Source organism: Sitophilus oryzae, unplaced genomic scaffold (genome assembly GCF_002938485.1).
Source record: "Sitophilus oryzae breed Bouriz unplaced genomic scaffold, Soryzae_2.0 scaffold_111_pilon_pilon, whole genome shotgun sequence".
In the NCBI taxonomy this organism is placed as follows: Eukaryota; Metazoa; Arthropoda; class Insecta; order Coleoptera; family Curculionidae; genus Sitophilus; species Sitophilus oryzae.
This window is the reverse complement of record NW_022145749.1, coordinates 5,792,379-5,810,707: the sequence shown is the minus strand read 5'-3', so window position 1 is coordinate 5,810,707 and position 18,329 is coordinate 5,792,379. Positions and strand designations below refer to the sequence as shown.

Sequence of the window (18,329 nt, the reverse complement as noted above, 5' to 3'; positions counted from 1 at the left end):
AAATAAACCCAGTATAAAATTTTATACTGTCTGGTTTATAATGTTATAGTAACTGCATTTTCGTACAGCAAACTTTCATTCCCTATTCTACTCCCTAAGTGTATAAATTTCATAAATTCGCTTTATCTTTGTGCCAATTTTTATGTGTATAATCCAGAGGTCACCAAGTTTTATATAAATTTTTACTAACTTTACCCATTTGGTTGATGAATTTCAAAAATTTCTTCTAATTCTTTTTGTAGGATTTCATTCTTCTAGACCAAATAGTAAGGAATTTTCATACAACAAACTGTTCCGACATAATTTTACTCTCTAAGAGGATGAATTTCCTAAAATCGCTTTGTGTAGCTAATTCACTAATGTCGTTTAAACGAACCTTTGTGCTAATATTTATGTATCTAAAGCTGGCGGTATGAACTCACTCCTAAAATATCTAAAAACTTAATATATAATCTAACTGACACACCACTGACAATGACAAATAATTTATTTCTGGAGGTATTGTGTGTAGGTGTTTTTCAGGTATGTTCTAGTATTTAGCCGTTTTCCACAAAGAAATAGCCATTAAGCACTATGAAAATAGTGCATAACAAATCTACACATGAATACCGTATGATCGAAAAAAAACGGCGTCCAGTTGGCTGGGAAATAACGATCGATGACATTTCCCATATAAATTTACATATAAAATGACAGCGATCTTCATTTCATAGCCATCGCTGACGCCGTTTTTATTCGATCATACGGTACCTTTCATTTAAAAAAAGAATCATCAAGATTGGTGAAGCGGTTTCGGCGGGATGGATGCAACAAAAAAACCCTTTGAGCTTTTATATATGTATGGATTAATTATTTTTCCAACATATTTTACTTTGCAAATTTTTATAAATATTCAGACTCGCCAATATCGTAGTCCACCGTGTCCAGCCTGTTTAGCCAAACGTAGGCCGATTCCTCTTCGGCGGCGCGCGGCGTCGTGACCATTTCTTATTTGTGAGATTAAAAAAACAAAACAATGCATTGGTTAAAATAAGTACATTCAATACATGTATTGTGTTAGACATTTATATGCCCAGTATATTTTTGTTTAACAAACCAATCAGGAAAAAATCCAAAACCTACCGTTATAGGAGGTATAAGATGATTAAACTTATATAATGACAACTACTTATCGGATAACAAATTAATTACTACTGTCAGCTACTGTCTAGGTAGAATATACCTAGAGTACAACACCTAGAGTACATTACCTACCTATGATGTAGGTAGATTAAAGCTTATTTTGACTTTACGTGTCACTTCGGTGTCACAAGCTGAATTTTTCAGGGATGGAAGTACAGTACATGATATGGGGACCCTTATTCCGAAAGTAGTACAAAATTAGACCGGGTAAAAGGGCACTATCATCAAAAATCGATATATTAATAACGCCGTATAAAGAAAACAAATACTTATTTTTGATCCAGTACACAATAAAGTCTTCGTAGGGAGTAATTTTTATAATTATTTACAAAAAACATTTCCATTAGCGCTTATGACCAAAAAACTTTAAACATGAATAACTCATTTCAATCATGCGAAAATTTGGTTTAAAAATATACTTTTTTAATATAACTTTCATTTAAGGAAAAACGAAGGCCTAAATGAAAAAAAAAACAATTTAAAAGTTTCGCTTATGTCTTGACAAGGTATCAAAGCAAACCCCATATTTTTGCTTTTAAACTAATAAAGATATAGCAATAAACAATCAGCGATGTAATGGTTTTTGCGCGCGCTGGCCGACTGCCGCCGCTGCGCCGAGATTTCCTATACCCTTGTATATATGACGTCATGGTGTGGCAAATGTAGCATTTTAATTCGATTTGGGCTCCCTTATATAGGATAACAGAAACATTTTCAATGTTAAAACCCTGTTTTCTGATTGGCTATCAGAGAAACGCCCCCTTTCTCTTGGTCGATTTACTCATTAGAATTTTTTTTCCCAAAGTTATACGATAACTAGTTTCTGAGATACAGCCGGCGTCTATTCTTAGTTGGCCACCCGGTACTTTAACTAAACAAATATTTTTCCTATACATGTGTATTTAACTGATATTTATGTAAAATGTGGCAACAGTGTTATGCACACAACATAACGATTGTTTCAAAAACATTTTAAAACTCCTCTAAATTTACTTATTTTCTTGAACATTATCTATTTATGAACGATCACCGAATACAACAATTTTTATTTAACATTATACCGGTTGCGTCTCAAAATTGATTCCCTTATAACCCTTATAACTTTTTTATTTTTTTAGATAAAAAAAACGAGATTTGGTATGTTAGTATACGACATAAATTAGGATTGATTGATGTATTCAATTGTTTTTGGTCACTTCCTGTTTCACCGGAAATGACTACAACTTTTGATTTTTAAATGGCACCTTTGGTATATTTTTACTTTATTCGATAGAAAATGACACTCTGAATAGAATGACATATCATATGTCAACTTCTAACATTTTCGCTATGAAAAAAAATTGCATTTTAAGTATCAAGGGAGAGTGCCATGACTGTGTTAAAAACACTAATTTTAAATCAAGGAGCCTTGGAAAAATAGATTTGATCGTCTAATGTGTTTCGTGTCTTGTTCTGGTCGGCTAAAAGATGCCTAAATCGTATTTTTAATTATATCTCAATTTTTTCAAATGGAACGAGGGTGGCTCATTAGCATATTTGGAAAAAGCATTTTTTGCGAATAATTTGATACCACACACTTGGTATTTCAAGTCAAATTGTCGTACTGAACCACATGTTACAATTTCAAATAAACCATATGTGAGAATGTCAAAAAGTTGACATATTATATGTCATTCTGTTCAGAGTGTCATTTTCAATTGAATAAAGTAAAGAAAAATCCGACAGTTGTAGTCATTTCCGGTAAAACAGGAAGTAACTAAAAACAATTGAATACAATCAATCCTAATATATGTCATAATTTCTGTGTACTAAACATAACAAGTCTCGTTTTTTTAATTGTTAAAAAATAAAAAAGTTATAGGGGTGAGCCACCTTTGAGACGCACCCGGTATATCTTCTTGCACTGACAGCTTAAATTTTGAAATTTTACTGAACGTTTCGGTCAGATATATCACTGTAATCAAGTGTGAACAAACCCAAATCCCAATACTCCGAAGCCTATACAATATACCCAAGAATGCATTCTCGAGGCTGACTAGAAGTTTTATTTATGAACTATATATGTATATTAATTACCAAAATTGTTAATTAAGAAAAACTTTTTTTTTCTCCAGTATGCCAAAAATGTATTACATTTAAATTACAACTGTTCAATTCTGTACTCGCTTATAACATGCATAGTTGCCACGCGATTTTAAATCTTTAATTGCTTTTACAAACACAATGACAATATTAAGTATATATTCAGAATGAAATAATGAAACAAATTGGAAATAACCCTCTACCATTAGTAATTAGTCGGTAGACAATTCCTACCATCTATAAGGGTTAGTTATCCCCTTTAGTAATCCCTGGACACTTCGCCATTCTATAGTAATTACTAGACAGACACGCACTTACTGCAACCCTTTTTAACCATTGTTCATTTTATAAACATCTAACGCTCACGAAATATCAAATATTGTAATAATTATACATTCCAGGGACACATAATATAAAATAAGTATATCGGGTGGTGCAGCGTCGTTGGAAACATAAGAAGTCGCATGCAAATTATGAACTGTCCACAGATATTGGCTCCCTTCTTAATTTTACAGCGAAGTCAGGAAATGAACATCGATGACATTCCCCATATAATTTGACATACAAAATGACAGCGATCATTCATTTTATAGCCATCACTGACATAGCGTACTAGCATTGATGGTATTTCGGTAACCATAATAGATACAAACATAGTTAGTTTTTGAAAAAAAAACGGATTTTTTTGAAAATCAATTTAATTTTTTCCTATCGTTACTTTTTAGAAAATCAAAAATCTAATTGCACATTCTCATATCTACTTTATTAGGGCTATCCTTTGAATAAGAAGACTTAATAAAAGAAGACTTTAATAGAAGACGTGGGGTAGACTCAATAATTTGTTGTTTTATTTTACGTTGTGAATAAATGTTGGTAGTTATTAAAATTGTTATAAAAATATATAATTCTAATAAAAATAGATAAGTTATAATAAGTATTTATTAACACAAACATCCGATACGCTACTGAAGCTGGTAAGTCAAATTAACGTATCTAAATTCTTTGACATCTAATCTTTGACAAGTAATAAATAAAAGCTAAAATGCAAGAAAAGTATATAATTTAGTTAATTTAAGTGAATTTCATAAATGATCGGTTTACTACACGTATGTATATTATATAGTCACTTACTAGCGAAAAGTTGTTTCATTATTTCACTTAATTTTTGCCGAGATCTACCGCACGCTACACAACCAACTATTTTAGAGACTTTTTCGATAAATCGCGATAGTGTCACTGTTAATTTAAGTTCTGCCACAATTTCCATCTAGATTTACTACCTTTATACAACTATCAGTAGTAGAATAAATAATAAATAACATAAAATAAGCTCCGTAAAGACTGACAAATCCACAAAATTTCAAATCAAATTCAAATGTGTCAAATGAATCGTCAAACAGAACTGTCAAGGATCCCCACCCTAGAGAGCTTTTATGGTGGCTTTTCCGCCCACCATGCATGAATACATGGATAGCATTATGCTCCTTCCTTAGTCTTCTTATTCAAAGGGGCTATCTGATCAAACTGATTTCAAACTTAACAATGACGTGGGGTAAAACATTGAATACGGAAAATCAAATGCAATAAAATAATATAAAATAAATAATATAGAAACCTATAATCTACATATTATATAAAATGTTTATCTGTGTCGTCTCTACTGAAGTAACGACTTGCTCTAGAAAGTTGCTTTTTTTACTAAAAGATAGCTAATTGGCTCTTCTAAAAACTGTCGTCGCCGGATTTTTTGTTTTTCATTTAATTGAGAAAAAAATAAAAATATTTTTTTTTTTCTGATGTCGCATGTCGTGGCGGATGCACCAGGCTTCAACTAGTATAATATAAACAATCAAATCATTTCCCCCGGAGAGGAATTGGAAATGGTAGAGCAGTATAATGGCCAGCGAGATGCCTGGACCTGTCGCCAAGGGGTTCGGGGCATTACTAGACCACATTTGTGAAAGTGGAATCAATCCATCTTAACATTTACAATAAAGAGTACAAAAGGCATTATGAAGTACAGGAAGAAGATCTGTCCAAAGAGCTATAAATAAAATTGAACGAAAAATAAATTTGTACAATAAGAAGGGATTCCCTTTCGAACATGTAGAGCATTAGAAACTAGTTTGTACAGTACGTCTGTCCGTTCTGTAGCTACGGGGTATCCGTGGGAGGGGAAACGATATTTTCTTGATGTTTTTCGGAAAAAATTAGACGACGCGTCCCATCAATAAAAATTCGACAAATTTGCAAGTAGCCAATAAAATGAGTGGGCGGAGCGATTTGCAGTGACGTACTCGTCAAGTCGACGTATAAAATATATTGCTGTTTATTTAAATGTTTTTTGTCCGCATTCCTTTCATAGACACAGATCCAGCAGACGGAATGAAAGGAATGCGGACAAAAAAACATTTAAATAAACAGCAATATATTTTATACATCGACTTGACGAGCACGTCACCGCAAATCGCTCCGCCCACTCATTTTATTGGCTACTTGCAAATTTGTCGAATTTTTATTGATTTGACAACTTTACGAAAAACATCGAGAGAATATCGTTTCCCCTCTCACGGATACCCCGTAGCTATAGAACGGACAGACGTACTGTACGATTAATATGATGCATTTTATTAGATCGTACACTAAGATTTCAAATTCACAATAAAAAAAATTAAAAATAATATCTTTAAATTGCTAAGGTGGATATTATTTATTTGTATCTTTCAATTGGCCCGATTTTCCTTATTCGATTCATTATATTGTTGCGTTGAATATAATCAGATTAAATAATTTAAAAAAACCAGAGTCGGACTTGAAATTATTTTAAATAATAATTTCAAGTCAATTTCAATAGTTTTGTTATTGTTAAGGTACCCAAAACAAAAAAAAGTATAAAGTGTGACCTATCATTGTATTCGAAAGACCGAGTTCTTTCAAAACCTGAAATAAAAAATGCAGGTCCGTATTTAAAAAAAATAAGTTGGCCTCTGTATCTGACAAATTATCAGCTAATTTGAACATCTAAAAATACTGTCAGATAGCCCTAATAAAGTGCCTGTGAGAATGTGCAATAAGTTTTTTTGATTTTCTAAAAAGTAACGACAGAAAAAAATAAAACTTATTTTCGAAAAAAAATAGTTTTTTTTCAAAAAACTCGGCAAACCCTTGAAACTTTTAAAACTTTTTTGATAGATCTTGGTGGACATCCCAAGGCGCAACTTTGCCCCAATTTAACCATCTTCGTGTCTACTACGGTTTCCGAGATACCAGTGCTCGTACCTCAAATTTGTCGCACCCTGTATATGTAGATATTTTTAATTATTTATCAGACCTAGACCACAAAACTTTTGAAATTCCACTGTTCAAACTTCAACATCTAAATACCAACTGAGATCTTGACTAAACTCCTCCATTTTTTACTTAAAATTAGTTTTTTATTTATAATATCAAAACATTGAAACTAAATATTTAACTAACAGTTACCTGGAAATATTATAAACAACTCCCACGGGCATCGTACAACCCTTTGGTCACCGCTCCAATTGTCTTCTTAACCCCTCACGACACTATATAATCACAATCTTCTCTCAATCGTCCAATTTTTAATTCAAAACGTCAATTGACATCAATTCGAAAACCGCAACCGTTCGCGCCACTTAAAAACTGCAATAGTTCCTCGTTCGAGAAAGGAATGGAACGAAAAAAAGAACGTTGCACCCCGTAGGCAATTGTTTTCCACGCGGCGTTGAAACAAAACACACGCGATTCGTCGTGGCTTGCCGCGATAGTAAACAGGTGAATATTAAAGTCAGGTGGGTATTTGAATCGACGGTGTCTTTGGACGGCTGCAGGCCGGATGTGGCGGGGAAGTGTGCATGTGTGTATTGTGCGACGGCAAAACAAGGGTTATAGAAATATTGTAATATCTCAGGAGGCCTTGCTAAGGTCTGCCTACAGGAAGGATATAAGGGATTTAGGTGGCTTCGGTTCAAAAGGGAAGTTTGCTTTTAGATGTGTTCTAAGAAAGAAGCGTGTGGACGATTTTCTTATTGTATATTTGGAAATAATTATATACCAAGTAAATGTTACAATCTTATAGTGGTTTTGTCTTTATTCGATGGTAAAATGCCTGTCAATTGAGAATTTTGTATTTGTATGAGTATTTACCACACATGGAGTATTGTGGCTCAGCTTCAGAGTTTTTTTTTAAATTTTAACCTCAAGAACCAACTCTTAATATAGGTGGTTATACAAGGTTTTTCTCAAAACTGGTTCACCCCTTAAACTTCTATATTTTTTGACAGAAAAAATAAGATTTTGTATGTTAGTATAATAATGACATAAATTAGGATTGATTGACGTATTCAATTATTGCTTTCGCTCACATCCTGTTAAGGATAAGAAGAATAGCGGAAATTACTACAACTTTTGATTTTTAAATGACACTCTCCGTATTTTTTTACTTTATTTTATAGAAAATGACACTCTGAGTAGAATGACGTATTATATGTGAACTTTTGACATTTTCGCTTAAAATTATCGTATTTTAAATTTCAATCTAGAATGCCATGGATGTGTAGAAACACGACTTTTTAATCAGGAAGCCTTGGAAAATAGATTTTATCGTCTAATGTTTTTTGTGTTTTGTCCTGACCAGTTCGACCAGTTCAAAAATTTTTTCAAATGGAACAAGGGTGGCTCATTAGCATATATGGAAAACGCATATTTTTACGAATAATTTGGTACCACCCCATACAGCACGTCCAAATGAAATTACGTTTCTACAAGGGAGACACATGAGAAACAAAACAGGTTAAAGTGAACTTAAGTGCTTATCTAATTCTAACATATACATATGAGATACACGCAGGTTTATATTGATAGAATTGTGTGATACAGTGTTTACTAGTTGTATACCGTATGCACTCAAGATTCTAAAGAGTTTTTTGTAACGTAACAAATAATTATTAAAATGATGAAATCTGACGTCGGTATATGAGACATACAATGTATATGTCATATGTATGTGTGATACTTCGTATCATAGTTGTGCCTATAGTACACACCTTGTAAAAATGTGACGTATACACATAATATAAATATCTATATAGACACTTTGTAATAGTGTACTGTTGTGTCTACATTCTAATATGAAATAAAGGTGTGCGCACGCGCGGATAGCCTCAGCGTAGATACACCGACCAAGTGTATCTTATGTGTCCTCTCTCCTTTCTCCTTTCTAGGAGTGGTATGTGTTAGCAGCCATTATTGTTTTATCATTCGGAAGCTCTATATAAATGTTCTATTTGTGTGTAGTTTACAAGAGATTTTAAGGTAAACACAAGTTTTTAATTACCTTGTTACACCTCCCTAAGAGTATTATTAATATTATAGCGACTCTTCCCTTACTCGATACCCAATTTACCAAATTTTGACTCCAATGAATGAAAACTCCAAATATTCTCGTATAGGTGATAAAGAGGTTAGCTCTGCAATATATTTTTTTTTAATTTGCAAATAATAAAAATCTAAATGGACCAGAGAAAGAAAGATTTAAACACTTCAAAGAATACACTGATATTCGGTAAGTTATTGATGGATCAATATACAGATATGTTTAACATTCAATAATCAGTTTCATATAAAATTTAAGGGTGAGATTGTTAATCTGGAAATAAAATACAACAAAGTCCAACAGAGTGCTCGATGAATGAGTATGCTAACAAACCAACTGTTTGGAGGGAAAAGAGGAGAAAAAAATCCACCAAATCGTGGCGATATACCAGTGTTTACCATTTTAGTATGTTGTTATACTAGGTACTTATATTTTTAATACATTTTGATACAAATTTTGTTCTTTTACGGTGTTTTCTTACTTCTGGTTTCTGCAGTGTAAATAATTATTATTGTGTTATTTGCGCTATTGCGTTCCATGATATAAAGAAATATAAGAATTTTATTTTTTAACCACTTAATCCATTTTATGGAAGAGAAATGGTACATTTAATACAAAACAAAAATGGAACGAATTTTAAGGCTACTTCTCTTGAACTTACGATCGAGATACTTTTGGAAAATACAAAGTTTTGCCTTCCTAATTTTCGTTCTAAAAAGATATAATTGGTATCATTGAATAAATATTTCTTAAGAAGAACGAAAACTTAGGCATCAAAACTTGTATTATTTCCTAAATTCGTTCATAAGAAGTAGTTTTATCTAGCACAAGATGTATATACGAAGTAAACTACATTGGTATACACGCGGTAGTAACAACTGCAATGTGTAAACAGAGTTTAAACGTAATACACAAGCACTGTGTATCCTACGGCACACTGTGTATCCCTTACTCTGTATATACGTAAATGCTATACTGTGGCTACATTGTGAGGCGGACGTTTAACCCTTGTGCATACGTGTTGAACTACAATGTGTAAACGTAGCATATTTACATCGGGGGAATTGTGTCACCCTGTGTCTACATCTAATAATGTAAACACATCGTAAATGTGATTTGATGTGCTGTATGGGACATATTCGGTATTTTGAGTTAAATTGTTGTTATGAACCAATTTCAAACAAACCATATCCGAAAATATCAAGTTCACATATGATATGTCATTCGATTCAGAGTGTAATTTTCTATAAAATAAAGTTAAAAAATTGAGGGTGTCATTTTAACTTTTACGGTGAAACTGGAAGTGACGAAAAATAATAATTGAATCCGTCAATCAAATCAAATCTCTTTTTTTTTTTGAAACCAATCTGAAAAAATAAAAAAATTGAACAAAAAGGTGGGCCACTTTTGGTAAACACCAGGTATACAAGGGTCGTATATCTCCAAATTACTCATCAGTAATTAATAATTTACATAGATTAATAGACTCAGAACCCTTCTGCGGTGCAGCAAAAGCAGTGAGAAGGATGGCCACAAAATGCTGAGTGGCCAAGAAATTTCCAGAATTATGGAGAAATTCACCAGGGCAGAGAGAGGAGAAAAAGCTCAAAGTAGAACATTTGCTAAAATAATTCACCTGATAGGCAAAGACAAGATTTAAGATAGTCAAAACTGTATTGGGTTTACTAAGCTGAACAGGCAAAGGTGATTTGAATGACGAACAAAGCCATGTACAGGGTGAGCCAACGGTAAAGTCCATTTTCTCATTTGTTTCGAGGTTTACAAAGAAGTGTTAAATATAAAAGTTATAAGGAAGGTTAAGTTATACGGAAAGTTATAGAGAAGGTTAAGTAATACACATAGATGGAAGGTAATGAGAAAGCAAATGATCGAGCTAGAAAAGGAGCGAACACTCTACTAATTGGACCAGAACCGTTCTGGTTTCCAAGCGGGAACCAACTGAAAGCGGAACTGAAGAATCTGGAAGACTCCATTCGTAACCTGGAATGGGTGTCCTCTCACGGTCTAAGACACTCGAATATGTTCCTCAGAACTTACGAACGAAAAAAATCAAAGGTTTTCCTTGGTTTGAGTAAAAACAATCTTCGGACTGTCACGGGGTTTCTAACAGGACACTGTCTCCTCAACGAACACCTCAGTAGGCTGAAGCTGAGAAACGACGGCGAATACAGATTCTGTGGGGAAAATGGGGAAACACCAGAACACCTTCATTTCATTATTGAGTTTATATCTAGTTTTAATTCTGTAATAATTAAAATATGTTTTAAACATGTATCTTTTTATTACACATTGAGTATTTTATTCTACAATCTTTAATTTTTGTTAAATTAACAAAAGGTATATCACACAGCCACCTAGATTTTTTCAAATAATAAAAATCTACTGACGCAAAATCATAAAAATTAAAATTATCTTGGAAAGTCTTTGTCTGAGGGGAAAGCAACCTTAATAATAATTTCAAGATATATAAATTCCCCATTGGACACCGAAAAAATATACTGGGTGTTCCATTTAAAATAAAGGAGTAACTTGCTTTTAAAAGTGACTAATGTTCCACATTAATTTTGTCTCACCCTGTTTAAATTTTCGGGTCAAATTTCAATTTGGATTAACATACAGTGGTTACTGTAATTAAATATCAGACTCTACAAGATCAACTAAAATTTAGTTAGCTATTATCGAAATTTAAAATTTACTCTTTATTTTCACAAAATGTGAAATAAGACAAAATCCTTAGATTTTAGGTATATGCTTCTTTAATAAAACTCATCTTTATTATTTTCCTAGATTCCGAAAATCAATTAATATATAGGGTGTTCCATTAGAAAAAACAAAACTTTGATGTGTAACTTTTTTTGGGGGCACCCTGTATAATTCTATATATTTTTATAAAAAGCTTTCAGTTAACCTACATATGTTACCAAAAATTTTATTTTGATATAAACTACCGTTCTCCTTATTGGAGCTTCCGCGGCGTATGAGAGGTGCCACCATGGCGCCATGCGCCACCCTGTAATATCCTTGGGGTGGCCAATAACTTTATAAAAAATTATAGAATGATGGAGAAATTCACCAGACTTTTGAGCAGAGAGAGAAGAAAAAGTTCAAAGTAGAACATTTGCCAACAATTCACCTGATAAGCAAAGACAGAAAGACAGTCTAAACTGTATTGGGTCCACTAGCAAGACATTGTAAGTTGAACAGACATCTTGTTTTCATAATACGATGAGTTCATCAAAATGAATTAGAATAATAAATGATTAAGAAAAATGTGACCAAAACAAACAAAAATACACAAAAAATTGTTCTGTCCCATCTTTATAAAAATATGCATATGCATGTCAATAATATATTCTATATCGATAAAACACTTCAGCTGTTGGAATCTAATTATCTAATACAGACATGATTTTTATTACAACAGTGACACAAAGTACGAAAATGTAGCAATCAGTATGCACGATATTGTCACATATTTTCCGCTTTAGGAAGTACCTTTCCGGTAGTCGTACCAACACTGGTAGACGCACGGCATGAGCTTTTGCTAACCTCCAATTTCCTGAAAGCCTACTTTGAATAATAACATAGTTGTTTGACGATTTACAACTCTATTGTAAACAATGTCATGATTGGAAATCAGTTATTTGAAATATTGGAAGTCGCTATAATAAAACTACAGTTATTATGGCTTTGTATCGCGGTTACATATTCTGATTAGGTCAAGCTGGGTAGTAAAAGTTGTGTTAAATTTACATGTATTTAAAATATGTACATATCAATAAAAGATGCGTATATTTAATATGTATTTTTCCATAGCAACTAGTAAAATTGCCCTATATCTATCAAAAATAGTAGATAAAATAGTACTGTAACCACAGTGGGTAGATTAAATGATACTTTAACAGCGAGGATAGGTTAAAAACTTTATTTCTTCTCGCACGTTTTTTAATTGCTTCCATTTTTGAAATTTTTTGTATTCCTTTTCATAAGTTATTCGGGATTTAAATGGATGTAGTTTGGATATGGCGTTTGTCGTCTCAGCCTGAATATCTGTTGGTAATTTACTTGTTTGGATAAGTGCGAAAACTACAGGGGAATATCAGTAACAGCCACCGTGAGTAGAATATATGGAAAAATTTTGAGAAATAGGATCGAAAACGAATACCAAGAAATAGAAGCCGAAGAACAAGCAGGATTTAGAGCCGGAAGATCGACGGTGGACCACTTATTTACAGTCACTCAAATAATAAGTAAAAAGAGCAATATAAACCAAGAGTTACATCTTGTGTTCGTGGACCTGCAGAAGGCATACGACAGCGTTCCCCTTGTGAGACTTTGGGAAGCTATGGAAAAACCAATATAAATGTAGAACTAATAAAAGCAGTGAAGTAAAAGCAATGGCAGTACCCATAGGGGATAACATGCTCTACACACTTTGCTTCGCGGACGATCAGGTGATCATAGCACAAGATTACGATGACATAAATTATACGACACGTAAGCTTATAGAAGAATATCAGAAATGGGGACTCGAGATCAATACTAACAAAACAGAATATATGTGTATCGGAGGAGAACAACAAGATCTAATACTAGAAGGGAAGAAAATTAAGTGCTGCACAAAATAGAAATATTTGGGTATGCAAATCACAAATGATGGACTGTTGGATACAGCAATTAAAGAACGAAACCAACTTGGAAGGAATGCTATCACGGTATTGAATGGGATACTGTGGGACAGAAGCATAAACAACAAGAACAAAACTCTAATATACAATACCATCATAAAGAGTATAACCACGTACAGCTGTGAAGTCTGGCCAATTAAGGAAACAACGAAACGAATGCTGGAAGCTACAGAGATGGATTTTTGGAGAAGATCAGCAGGCAAATCAAGACTCGAGCGAATAACTAATGAACGCATAAGAGAGATTATGGAAGTTAAACATACGATAGTGGACGACATAAAGAACAGTCAACTCATATGGTACGGGCATGTCCAAAGAATGGCAGCAATAAGAATCCCAAAGCAAATTATAAACTGGAATCCTGCAGGAAGAAGAAAACCGGGTAGACCGAGAAGAAGTTGGCAGGAAGGGATTGACACGTTTATGGAGGAAAGATCTCTCGGAGACGGTGCATGGAGAGACAGACAGGCATGGAGTGAATTAATTTCGGGAGACGATAATGCAATTTTATCTTCGTGTATAAAATAATATTTTTTTCCATAGCGAGTTACGTTTTAAAAAATATTCAGAAATTATTATTTCAAGGAATTTATTACGAGTAGAAAAAATATTGTGCTGGTTGGCGTTGGTTTCTATGTAATTTGACAAATAAATAAAGCTGTCTCTATAGTTGTCAGTTTTGAGTCAATATTTTTTAATTCTCTTTCGTTTCGATTGTTGATTGAATTAGAGCCGGAAATAGGTCAAAATGAAACAAGTAAATTACCTACAGATATTCAGGCTGAGACGACAAACGCCATATCCAAACTCTATCCATTTAAATCCCGAATAACTTATGAAAAGGATTACAAAAATTTTCAAAAATGGAAGCAATTAAAAAACGTGCGAGAAGAAATAAAGTTTTTAACCTTGCGGTTAAAGTACTATTTTATCTACTATTTTTGATAGATATAAGGCAATTTTAACAGTTGCCATAGAAAAAATATACTTTTCGGACACTTGTGTTTGTGTGACTTTCAATTAATTGAGTAATTAACATTATGCAAACATTATGTAACTTAACTTTCTATAACTACATCAACTAGATTATATTTTTACGCTAATTTCTTCCGCCATACTATTTTTTGGCCTATTAATTTTTAATAAGTTCATTGCAATAATTTATTAAATTATTTTAGAAATGTGTTGAAGAAATGACCCATGTTGAAGGATATAACCCAAAGTGTACTAAAACTGATTAGTAAGTATATTTATTGAAGTAAATTTTCTCCAAAATAAAATTACCGTTTGTATCACTATTAGTATATCTAAAGTTTTAATAAAAATGCAATGAGTATTAATTATTTACCTGACAAGGTGAAATATTTAATTGTGCAAGTCTTATCTTAAATGCAAATTTTGTTTATTATAAAAACGAGATCTCCGCCCACCGGACCAAATGAGTAAACTTCAAACCTGGAAAGAAAAATCAAGAAATATTTTCCTACCTGTCGACATAGGCGTGCCAATTTTAAATTATTATTAAGATAGCCGTAATGTTCATTATTTTACAAACTATTTAGTAAATTAAAAGTATTTGAATGCATTCTTGTTATGACTAAAGTAATATATCCTCTAGAAATGTTTTTCTAGACTTTTGTCATATTTACCTTGAATAATTTGGTATATTGGATATTTACTAATTTACCCATTTTTAATGTAATTCCAATTCAATTAGGATGCAATACACTACCTAAAAAATACAGATATAATGGTCAGTAGAAGAAAAGAAACCTGCAGTGTATGTTTTTCTAGTTATATCGAAGGCTTTTTGACATTTGACACAATGGACCGTTGCTTTGGTTTGGTTTGGAGGACGTTGCTTTTAAGGACTTGAGAGAAGATTGGTATTAGTATTTTCACTGAACTTACTTAAGATTTATCTTTAAAATCAAAAGCAACTAGTTTAGATTGGTGATTTGCACAGTTTTTGCTCCTACGCATGCTTTTATAATGTATTTTTTTTGAATGCGGTAGAAAATGATTCGGTATTGAAAGTAAAATACTTTCGGACTTCCATTGTCTTTATTTATTTTTATTAACACAATGTCTCGGTTAGAAGCATCGTTCACCGTTATTGTAAACAAAACTAATTTCTAAATGCGCTTACTGAGATTTAATACTGCCGCGAATTAAAATACTGCCAAGTATTGACCCGTGAAGAAGTTGGGCACATCAGTCAACCAATTGGTGCGTTTTATAAGGGTTTCCATATCGTAATGTGTAAGCATTTGTTTATTAACTTTATTTCTCCCAGCTGTGATTAACAATATATTACTTAAGAATTAGGTACATCTATGAGAAAGTCAACGATGGTATTTTCATAATAATTAATAATAACGTAGATCGAAAAAAACGGCGTCCAGTTGGCTTGGAAATGACGATGATAACATTCCCCATATAACTTTACATATAAAATGATAGCGATCTTCATTTCCTATTCATCGCTGAATGTTTAGCTAAATATATGTATCAAATCCACTAAGAATTGTGTCCGTGGATTCTTTCAGTATCTCAGTTTTTTAAAAATGAAATAACTTGATTATAAAGTTTTTTGTAGCAATATTTCCAAAATGTTGCAGTCAATCCGCCACAAGCGTATTATTAGTTCTTTATTAAACTTAAATAAGACGATCTAACATAGCCACACTAACACTCCACTGTCTTGTATTAATTAAAAAAATTGCTACATTCAGATTGTCTAAGATGTATTGCATATAAGGCAAATGCCCACGCGCAGTCGGCTCGAGAATTGTTTTTTTTTTCATATTATTGATGTCTGGTAGTACAAAAATAAAATAAAGATTTTACACATATGGAAATATATAAAAAATGACCAAAGAGACGGGATGCTGCCAACGCAAATAATAGATATTTAACATAACTTTATATATTATACATATATAAATAATATTAATTTAAATATTAATTTATTTAAATATATTTGGGGAATATTTTTTTAGTGGAGTTTATAAATATATACAGGTTGTCTTCAATGCGCGAAAATGACCAATTGGTCTCTAAATATAAAAAATTCACAGTCCTTTACAAAGATGCAACCGGGGGGGCATTGAAAATGATGAATAAAAAGGTAAAAATATGATTAGTGTTAATATGAGTGTATTACATACATATGTTTAAATAACGAACTTAAAAAAAAACAACAGATTTAAAGATTCACTGAAAAAGTAGTAATGTTAAAATTAAATAAAACATTATCAATAATAATTATGCGATCGCACCTATCCGTAAAACAAGCAAGCAAAAAAACCTCGAAAAAAACAAAATAACATACAAAACATCAGGTTAACATGATGACAGATCATGCTCAATGACAGATAAAGAACTCTTACGGAAAGTTACACTTTACGATATAATTTTTTAACTGTTAAAGGCAAACCCCATTTAAACACAAAATTTTTTAATACCTACTACTGTATCTAAAAGACTTTTTTTTAAATTACTAAATTCTTAGCCACGCTTCTGTTTTTCTTGGCTGTTGTGCGTCACGTCACAGATTAACAGGCCCACGTTTGCACCACAAGGCGATGCTGCAGACCACCAGGTAGACCGGTCGTAGAAATTTATGTTATACAACTTGTAGTCAATCTACACAAATATTATCAAAAACTTTTTTCTTTTAAAATGTATTCAGATTTTGTAAAAGTATAAGTCAAAATCGCAAAACTTAAATGGCATCGCAAACTTTGATATGAGTTTCTTAGTTTTTAACTAATATAGTGGCGAATTACAAAAAATCCTTTTCAATGAAAATTAATGAGTCAAATAAAATAATTTAATAAATTAATAGCTTTTTCTCGGGACTACGTTCGCGTTACACCTCGAATCGTTCATGCATTGATTTAAATTATTTTTTACTTCTTTATAGAGAGCTAGTGAGCATAGATGTTTTTATTTTTCATCTTTTTTTTATTTATTAAGAGCACTAATACTCTCTTTATAGGTTATTTTTTATTCTTTGAAAGATAATTGAGGAAGATTTATTTGTGAGTAAAATAATGCAATGGTTGGATATCTCTCCTTTATAATTGGGTGACTAAAAATACACTAAAATAATTAGAAAAAAATCTTGTACTTATTTAGTAATTACGTCAATATTAATTAATTGACTTTCTAGTCTATTTTATTTTATGTACAAATATATTATTAAATTTTAAGCATTAAGTAATAAAACACTTTGTGGGCCCTCTTATATCGTAACAGGTTACGAAATATACTCCTGGTTACACCCCTTACAGAAAACAGTGTAAGAGGTGTAAATAAATTGTATAATCACTGTTTTTTATAATAAAAACTATAAAACATTTCTTATTTGTGAGATTAAAAAAACAAAACAATGCATTGGTTAAAATAAGTACATTCAATACATATGTATGTCTTATAACATAATATAGCCATTACTATTATACTAATATTATTAAAATAATAATTAACCTGTAACAGGCATTTATATGCCCAGTATATTTTGTTTAACAAACCAATCATGAAAAATCCAAAACCAACCGTTATAGGAGGTATAAGATGATTAAACTTATATAATGACAACTACTTATCGGATAGCAAATTAATTACTACTGTCAGCTAGTTCAGCTACTGTCTAGGTAGAATATACCTAGAGTACCTACACCTACCTATGATGTAGGTAGATTAAAGCTTATTTTGACGTTACCTCTCACTTCGGTGTCACAAGCTAAATTTTCAGGGATGGAAGTACAGTACATGATATGGGGACCCTTATTCCGAAAGTAGTACTAAATTAGACCGGGTAAAGGGCACTATCATCAAAAATCGATATATTAATACCACCATATAGAGAAAACAAATACTTATTTTTTGATCCAGTACACAATAAAGTCTTCGTAGGGAGTAATTTTTGATAATTATTTACAGAAAAACATTTC

The 18,329-nt window shown here is 32.2% G+C and overlaps 1 protein-coding gene across 2 annotated transcripts in view; it reads right to left on the bottom strand.

Annotated features, from left to right (window-relative positions):
• Window positions 1-18,329, bottom strand: part of LOC115884779 (TNF receptor-associated factor 4) — a 199,008-nt gene that overhangs the window by 167,157 nt on the left and 13,522 nt on the right. The window contains exon 1 of one of the 2 annotated variants that reach the window (XM_030903473.1): window positions 6,748-7,063. The exons of the other annotated variant lie outside the window; for it this stretch is intronic. Coding sequence (XP_030759333.1) covers window positions 6,748-6,779 — 32 coding nt within the window. The 5' untranslated portion in view covers window positions 6,780-7,063. Of the gene's footprint in view, window positions 1-6,747; window positions 7,064-18,329 lie in introns of those variants that run through there. 2 annotated transcript variants of the gene reach the window in all.